Source organism: Monopterus albus, unplaced genomic scaffold, assembly GCF_001952655.1.
Source record: "Monopterus albus unplaced genomic scaffold, M_albus_1.0 scaffold3.1, whole genome shotgun sequence".
Taxonomy (NCBI): domain Eukaryota; kingdom Metazoa; phylum Chordata; class Actinopteri; order Synbranchiformes; family Synbranchidae; genus Monopterus; species Monopterus albus.
Genome location: NW_018127883.1, coordinates 2,805,090 through 2,814,029, shown reverse-complemented (window position 1 = coordinate 2,814,029; position 8,940 = coordinate 2,805,090). Strand labels below are relative to the sequence as shown.

General features: G+C 40.5%; 1 protein-coding gene across 7 annotated transcripts in view; it reads left to right on the top strand.

Annotated features, from left to right (window-relative positions):
* The window catches only part of LOC109959791 (pleckstrin homology domain-containing family A member 1-like), a 16,785-nt gene extending 8,081 nt beyond the window's left edge, over nucleotides 1–8,704 (top strand). Inside the window, exons 5-14 of one of the 7 annotated variants that reach the window (XM_020599463.1) lie at nucleotides 498–595; nucleotides 1,033–1,164; nucleotides 1,587–1,727; nucleotides 2,084–2,152; nucleotides 2,677–2,741; nucleotides 2,884–2,947; nucleotides 3,158–3,247; nucleotides 4,436–4,509; nucleotides 5,290–5,364; nucleotides 6,505–6,765. In XM_020599463.1, the coding sequence (XP_020455119.1) occupies nucleotides 498–595; nucleotides 1,033–1,164; nucleotides 1,587–1,727; nucleotides 2,084–2,152; nucleotides 2,677–2,741; nucleotides 2,884–2,947; nucleotides 3,158–3,247; nucleotides 4,436–4,509; nucleotides 5,290–5,364; nucleotides 6,505–6,511 (815 nt within the window). In that variant the 3' untranslated portion in view covers nucleotides 6,512–6,765. Of the gene's footprint in view, nucleotides 1–497; nucleotides 596–1,032; nucleotides 1,165–1,586; nucleotides 1,728–2,083; nucleotides 2,153–2,676; nucleotides 2,742–2,883; nucleotides 2,948–3,157; nucleotides 3,249–4,435; nucleotides 4,511–5,289; nucleotides 5,365–6,504; nucleotides 6,766–6,828; nucleotides 7,840–8,422 lie in introns of those variants that run through there. The other 6 variants (XR_002274881.1, XM_020599454.1, XM_020599491.1 and 3 more) reach the window with 6 other exon arrangements.
* The last annotated feature ends 236 nt before the right edge of the window (nucleotides 8,705–8,940 follow it).

Sequence of the window (8,940 nt, the reverse complement as noted above, 5' to 3'; positions counted from 1 at the left end):
GATCCATAGCTAATCAACATTTCTCCCCCCAAATTTTTTTTTTTTTTTGCTTAAAATGGGGTTCGTTCATGTTCACATGGGTGTGAAAACGTACGATTTATATTTGGTGGTTGGTAGCTGTTGGCTTTTTTTTTTTTCCTTCATAATGGCGAGAAGTGTGTAGGTGGTAATAGACTGAGGCAGCTGAATCGAGCTGGGTCATCATCTACATGGAGAGAGAGAACACTGCTGGTACTGTGTGTGTGTGTGTGTGTGTGTGTGTGTGTGTGTGTGTGTGTGAGTGAGTCTCATGGCTCAGTTGTTTTTCACTTCATCTGGAAGCGGATCTGTTCTCCTGACACCCAGTTAGTCAGTGCCCATTTCATACAACATCTTTGTACTTTTAATGCTTATTTGCTTGTGATTCATATTAAGCGCAGAATGAATCATGACATAGTGTAATGTAGTCTGACTGAAGAGGCTTGAATATACTTTCACTTTTATTGTTTTATTTTTAGTCATCAATGCTGGGATGAGGAAGTTCTTCCTGCAGGCCAATGATCAGCAGGACCTTGTGGACTGGGTCAACGCTCTCAATAAAGCCACAAAAATCACTGTGAGGCAAACGCAGATAAACACATATGCTCTTCAAGCCTGATTCAGTTGTATTAATCTGATCTTTTTGGCATGTGTTTTATCTCCCAAGCACACTTTTATTTCCTTCTCTTTTGTAGAAATAAATGAGTGGACATTGAAGTATTTAGATAGGTGTGAGTCAGAGCATGACTGTCAGGATATTTTATAAGTGCAGGGATAAAGGACTGTTTGCATTGTTAGCAATGATGCGTTTAACCATATCAGAGAGAAAATGGATATAAAATGTGTCAAAGACTTGTCACCTTTTACATGAAACGCGTAATTACATACTCCATTTTAAATTTGTTTCTCTCTACTGATGAATCTCAGAAAGCATCTGTTTGTGTTTTATATTGTGTTAAATTAAAAAATTCTTTTCAGGCTTTTGAACGCTGATGTGATTTGTGTGTTGCTAAGGTGCCAAAGTTGTCAGATGGACTGCAGAATTCAGAGAACCAGAAGGCCTTGCCAGATGTCGTAGGACCCAAGAAACAAGTTTCCTATAAGACAGAGATCATTGGAGGAGTCCCCATTGTCACCCAGACACAAGTAAACATGACCCATGCATGTCGTGTATCACATATATACATACATGTGCATGTTATTAAGTTACAGGTTTAAAAATGTATTGCTCTCAAAGATATTTAGCCCTAGAGTGAAACACACACACATTGACAAACGGTTATTAACAATAAGCTGCTGAAAGGTTTCAGACAACTAGACAACTGTATATGTTTAAGTCATTTGTCAAACAAAATACCCCAAATTTTCTGGTTCCTCAAATGTGAGCCCCTCGACTGCAGAAAATTTGTATGAAAAAAGAAAAACCTTCAGGCCCTCTTTTGTAGAGCAAGGAATATGATAAAAAAGCCTTTACTTAATGGGGCATCTCAGTAAAAACACCAACCTAATCAGATCTTCCCAATGTTGCAAGAGTAATTACAATATTTCTGATGTCCCCTGCCCTCTAGCATGAAGGTGGCGATAGTACAGACAGAGCAGAGCGTGAGGCCATGCATCGCTCTCACAGCCAGCTGCCATACTTCCTGAACAGACCAGCACATGAGCACACCATCATCAAGTCAGGCTACTGTGTGAAACAAGGAGCTGTGGTAAGTAGCTGCTGCTTTCTTTGTTGGGCTGCCTTCCGGTACTGTTTAGAGAGGTTCTTCAATACAGTAGGAATTGGGACTTACAATTGAAGTGACATCCACAAAAAGAAATAACCCCTTAATTTGAGAGAAAGTGTAAAGAATCAAAGAAATGCAGCTTCTCCAGTGTGTGTAATTCTGTGATTTATCAATACCAGAGGATAGTGGATTTCCTCTATGTATAGACATTGTGAAATGTGTATGAACTACAAACGACTGGGTTTTCATTACTGTAACAAATTAGCAACTGGGACAGATCTTGTATTGCCAGAAAATTATACAGAAGGTCTGACTGTCTTTCTATTTTTCCCTCCTAGATGAGAAACTGGAAACGACGATATTTTCTGCTGGAAGAAAACTCAATGAGTTACTTCAAATCTGATTTGGTAATTAAGTTATGTGAAGCCTTTAGAGAATGTTTTTATTGATGGTACGTGTGGATTCCATAGTCTGAGGCCAAGTTACTGCAAACACAGTCCTGAGTTCTAACATGTTTTATCTGGAGTCTTTGGAATTCACTGCCTTCATGTCTTATCATGTTTTTCCCCTCTGGCCTTTCTTAGATGCACACATATAGTTGTACTTCTATCTTTGTGAGGACACTCGTTGACATAATGCATGACTGCTTTTACTGGCTATTAATGGGCCCCAAGAACATAGTGTCTGGTTTACCAAATGGCCAAGTCCAAAAAGTTACAACCATCAGGGTTTTTATTTTGCAGGTTGCTACTTCTAGCAAAGTTCACTGTCTTCTGTCCCTATGAAAGATGAAAAACTTAGCAAGACAACCTTGTTTATATCTGAAAAATTATTTGTAACATACATGCAAATGGTCATATTTTTCATGCACATTTATGTGTTGTGTTTTATCTTCTTTAAATATTATGAAGAGTTATTTGCTTGCCTTTAGGAGAAAGATCCTCTGAGAATGATCCCACTGAGGGAAGTTCACAAAGTCCAAGAGTGCAAACAGAGGTATCCAACATGTCCCAGCATTTTCTCATTGTACAAAAATGTCTTTTATCCAGGAGGATGATGTTTACCTTTTCTGATTTAGATAGAGACCTACAATAGATGAGATAAATAGGATTTAACTTGTTTTCCATTTTTGGTGTAGTGACATTATGATGAGAGATAATCTTTTTGAAGTCGTCACCACATCAAGGACATTTTACATACAGGTAGGTCTGTTGCTGTACGGTCAGTTCTCATACACACACCTTTGAGATTTCACTGTACCGTAATGTTCATAAATCCTGCACATCACTTCTTTGCATGTTTGCATCTTTACCAGCTGCATGTTTCCCTTCTCATCATTTGCTTCATTCTGATTTGCAGCGTGTAATTCTCTGTGTTGTGCTGTCACGGTTTTTTCCCTTTCTCTCCACTAGGCGGACAGTCCAGAGGAGATGCACAGCTGGATTAAGGCTGTCTCAGGGGCCATTGTGGCCCAGCGGGGGCCTGGGAGGTCTGCTGCCTCAGTATGTATAATGCACTACAGTACAACACAGTGCCACCGTGGTATGGATTCAGATCAATATTATCAGACTTTGGTGTGCCTGGAGGCACACATTTAGGGAAATGACTGCAGACTTGACTTGGTCTCACATATTCTGGACTTAACTTACCTAGACTTACTTACTTGACTCTCACAAGGGCTCACACATCTGCAGTGATGTAATAAAAATTCAATTTTTAGCTTCATTTCAAAAACACTAGTTGGGCTACAGAGCATTTCAGATTAACTTTCCCTTATTGTTGTAGTTTAACAATATTTGTCTGAAAACAAGTTTGATTAAGCTAAGTGCTGATCTGTGTAGTCTACATAAGAAGTTCCCAACAAACCAGTAGAGGGCTTTGAGACATTTGGTACTAGGCCTAACATGACTTGGCATAAAGCTGAATAATGTGTAACTTATTAGGTTATTATAGGGCTACTATTGCAGTATTTTCTGAACTTGGCACAGTCTGTTCTGTGTTTTACCGCCATCCAACAAAAAATACAGATATATTTAAAGTTTCATTTTTGGCCATGTTATTCTTTTTATTTTTATTTTTTTTAAATCAGGCAGTCAACAGTTGATTGTTGACAGGAAATGAAGGGAGAGAGAAATGAGGACTGATGTGCAACAAAGGTCCTCAGCTGGACACGTTCTGGGGATGTTGCAATTCATAGTGGATCAGTGTGGATCACCCCTGTATGTCCTAAATCCGATGAGTGAATGACGTCGATATCAGACCCGATACCAATATAGGATCGGATCAGGCCTATATCTGGTATTCACCTGTACATGAAAACTGCGTTTTAGAACTGTTTCGGTTAGTTCCATCAGATGCCTACAGTACATAGTGCATAGTGACAGGCAGACAGTCTGGGCAGGTGAGATGAGAGAACCAGTTCCATAGTCCTGACTGCAGAGGAGCAAGTGTCCTTTGCTGCAGCTGGTCCCACCTGGTTGAACTGGTCTCAGTCTGAACACCTGTGTGCTGTCTGTTTCTCTACAGTTTCCTCTTTCTCTCTCTTGCTAGTTTTCCTCTCACCTCCAGTTTTCCTCTCTGTGCCTCTTCTTCCTATCCTTTTTTCCTTTCTTTCTTTGTCACATTCTCTCCTTTCCCTGTGGGCAGATGCCCCATCTGCTCTAATCCTGCTTTGCACTGTGTTGTTGCAGATGCGGCAGGCCAGACGGCTGTTGAACCCCTGTATACAGAGGTATACGTCCCGAATCGGGGAGTGCAGCAGCACGTATGTCAGCTCGTCTAAATCCCCCCATTTAAACTATAAGTTCACCTTTTTATAATACTGTTTTCCACTCACTGGCTGGCCCTATGTGGTTGTAGACATTATGTGAGCAGATCAGATCTGACGGTTCATCTGATGCTCCTTTTTCTCTAAGAACCGACCACACCCTACATTTGGCTGATAACCCAGCAAGTGCTCCTCCCTTCACGCCCTCGTCCTCACTGCTTCCTCTGATCCACTTATTCTCCTCCTCTGCTTTTCTTTCCTTTTCCCGTCACTTTAAGCTTAGCTTAGAGTTTAGGTCCATTGCATTCAGAAAGTGCAGCAAAAGTTAAAAATTCTTGTCAGGAATTTTAAGACTTGAGATGTGTTATAGTTTCTCTTGCATGTGATCACCACAAGCATGGCAACTGAAATCATGCATACCTCAAGTCATGTAAATGCTAGAATTTTTCAGTAATATTTTTGCTCAGGTACAAAATGACTATAAACAGCTGAAATATAACCATATGACCATCTAAACTTGAGAAAGACCTGCAGTCAGTCATGATCCCCTCCTTTCCTAGTCATGCAGTTTTCTCCTGTCTTCATTATGGATGATGATGCTTCAGTGGTAAAAAGAGAAATACTGAGTACATGCACAAACAGACACACACACTGCATGAACTACCTGATCAGCTTAGCTATGAACACCTTAAGCTTGTTTCTCTCTGTCTTTATACTTTTGGGTATGTCTTTCACACATTCTGTTTCTCTTCCCTTCATGCCCTGTGATCTCTGCAGCCTGCTGCAGATGTGTACCTGTCTTAGATGTGTGACATCCTGCTTGTCTCTCCTCCTTCCTCCTGTTCGCTGCCTGTATGTTTTTTCTCTCTCTTTCTCATATACATGATAATAAGATAGTTGTTCTCATGTTGACTTCCTATATCTTTTGTGTGCTAAATGTTTCAGCAGCTTTGAAATGAAAACTCACCAGTGTTGAACCCACACATCCAGGGTCACATACTATGGTCTATGTGATCATATCAAGTAATCAGTAGTTCAGTGAACAGCAGCCAATTTTTCAAGTATTCTGTGTTGTAGATTATCTGATATCTAATAGCATGAGCCTGATTTTGGACCTTTGGCTCGCCATTGTAGTGTTAATTTTGTCAGCTATCTTTAGTTGTAGTCTTAGCCCTGAATGTGAACCCCGTGTTAATTTTAGTCAGAATTAGTTAACCTCATTCTTTTTATTTTTAGTAGACTAAAACTCTGGACATGTTATTCTCATATAAGTTAAAACTATTAACAATTAATTTTTTTTTCAAATCAAGAACTAACATTTCTATCAAAGTTTAGAAAACTGCTGTCAGATAAGATTTCATCATCCAGGTGACTTTAGGCTGAAGAATTGAATTAAATTGACAGGGCATGTGATTAGAAATGCCACTTTTTCAGGATGCAGTGGCTGAATGTTGTCATTTCAGGCAGTAGATTCAATCATGAAACAGGATAAATCAGTGAAATCTGTAAAGATACAACAACATTAACAAATCCAGTGCAGTCTAACTCTTGTAATATGAGTCAGTAATTGCTATGATGCTAAGTTGTTGTTTCATGACATCGGTTTTGTCTCATCTGTCTCATTTTTGTCATGAGAAAAAGGATGTTGACAAAGATATACGGTTATAATTTTTGTTAAAACAATTAACTCTGCTTCCTACAATTTGTAAACCTTTTGAACTAGAAAACAGATTCTTAAATCTTGTTTAAATCATGATTTGTGGATTTACTGAAGAAGCCTGCACAGTCACAGGGTGTCACTGTGCCGCTGTGGAACCGTGTGGGATATCAAAATACAGAACCTTAAAGTTGACCCACATATTTATATGGGAGACTTTCTGTGCTTTATTGCTGAGATGTTGCTCTAACCAACATGCCCAGTGGCTGCCCCTTTTTGTTTTCACTACCTCTGCTGTGTTTTCTTTCCTCTCATGCTTCTGTTTTGTGTTTCAGAGACTGAAATCTGACAATGAAAAGCTGTGAAATAATGAGCAACAGCCACCCACTGCTTCCTAAGACACTTGCTCTTCCACTGCAGCCTGTTGAAACTACCAAAACTCAAATCTGCTGACACTACTACCGCCACTCCTGCTACCTCTACTACTGCTATTATTGTTTCTACTGCTACTACCACCATCTCCACTCTCTAGCAATTCTACAACACCTATAACCTTCAAGCTGCATCAGGCCCCACATGATGGTGCTCATTCTAAGTCTGTAACACACTTTGGCTTTTCTCAATACATATCAGGATTTCTCTTGTTACTAACAGCCCCTAACACAGCAGCCATCCCACTTTCTACCGCAGCCCCACGGGTCACCCCGTCGCTCGCTCGCCCATCTCTGCCATGCCACCATGCTACGCAGAGTGCGGGGCTGCTGTCACGTGCAGCACATGCTCGCAGCCTGGCGTGGGACAGCGAACACTTCATGAGCCTGCTGCCACGGCCCAGTCACAGCCACATGCCAACACGCCTGTCCCTGCAGGAAGCACGCCTGGCGAAGTGACCTGCAGTGCACCTGCAGTCACCATCACCAGCTCTGAGGAGTCACCATGGCGACGGCGGAGCAAGTTTGAGCCCCACATGCCTGAACCACCCCTGAACCTGGACAACGCTGAGCTGCCAGTGAGCGAAGTCTGAGTCCAACGAACTGGATGTTAAACCCGGTCATCTGGACGGATCCTGACAGAGATTTCATAGGTAAAGAGGTAACGGTGTACGGCAGGCGTTTAAAAAAGAAAGTTGAGGCAATCATTTTCAAACCACAGCTGTTTGAGGATGACAGCGTACAGCATCACAAACTTATCTTTTGAGTTCCTCCATCAGTGCTATCAGTGTGTCACAGGAACCAGTTGGATCACCACTGAACTCCCCTCGTGTGCCATAAACGACCCCGTCTTCACCCACACCCCTCTGCCTTCCGGTTGACACATTTACTACTGTGTATTTATTTACTAAGAGTTGACGTTGTCAAACAGAACCACAAATTTTAGTTTACTTGTGCTAATTAGAATTTAGAGGCAGCATTATTTTAACCCGTACAGGCACACTGATGTGGTCAGTGGTATTTATGGGCAGAGGGATTTTGTAAACCACTTTCTGTCAAGAAAACGAGGGCACTGTTAAGGGTGCCATTTCTTTCCTCATATCTAATAAGTGTTCAAAATGAGGACTAGATTTCATCACTTCTCTAACTGTGTGGTCCACTCATACACACTATTTGCAACACTGGACTTGTCTACTAATGTTGTTCAGTGTTAGGGACACTAGGAGTAGACACAAAAAAGTGAAAATATGTGTACATGACCCAGTGTGGATAGTAGTGCATGACCAATGTTTCAGCCACATTTAATCTGATTTTATTTTTTAACTGCCAAGCTTCTGACTTAGTTATTTTATTTTAAAATATATATATATATAAAGTTAAGGTCAATTGTAAAATTGTATCATGGTGTCCTCAATGAACTTATTGACCACAGGCTACAAGTAGCCTGTTAACAAACCACATTTCAGTGTACCAGACTTTATGAGCTTAGGTTTGTGACAATGGATGGTGTGGGAAAGGGGCAACAGCATTATAAGCAAACAAGAAGTACCAGCCACATGCTGGTATGCATTCTGTAATTCTCAGTAATAAAAGCAATGAGAGAAGGGGCTGTATCCATTAGAGATAAGCTTTGTGTCCTGGCAGACTGGGTAGTGACAGATTTATTGGCTTCTCTGAAGAATATTATACTGTATGGACACCATACAGACATTTATGGACATTGATTTAGCAGAAAAAGAAACACTTCGGTTGCATATTAACATAATAATTCCTCAGACTTTCTCCTTGTTTTTTTGTTGTGCTCTGTGTGTTGTGTTTGCAGAATAGAGATGTGTACAGCAGATTTATTTTTTTATACGCTTTTAGATGTTTCCTCATCTTATTCCTTGTACATGTGATGCCAACCCAGTAGCAGGCATCTGCTTCCTGGTTTTATTTAAAACTGTCACCGTAGTTTTCCCAAATAATACACAGTCATTGTTTGCAACCCTACTTCATTTCAGCTCAACAAAACAAAGTCTTGTAATTGGTTTGAATTGTCCTTATTTATTATGTGGATGACTTGAAAAAATAAACACTGACAATGTGCTCATGTTTCCTGGAGTGTAGTGTCAGCATTTTGCTTATCTGTCACCAGGAGCACAGCTAAAATAAGAGCTGTAGTTAGTCTGCATCCATGTCCATTCCTCAGTGTTCCATCTGCCCTCTTGTGGTGAGAGGAAAATCCCCACTCTGGTTGCTTCTGTTAACATACCACCACATCAGCCATTTACTCAACAATGGGATGACTCGGATATATAATGGAAATGTCATCATTTCAAAACAATACACAAGGAAGTC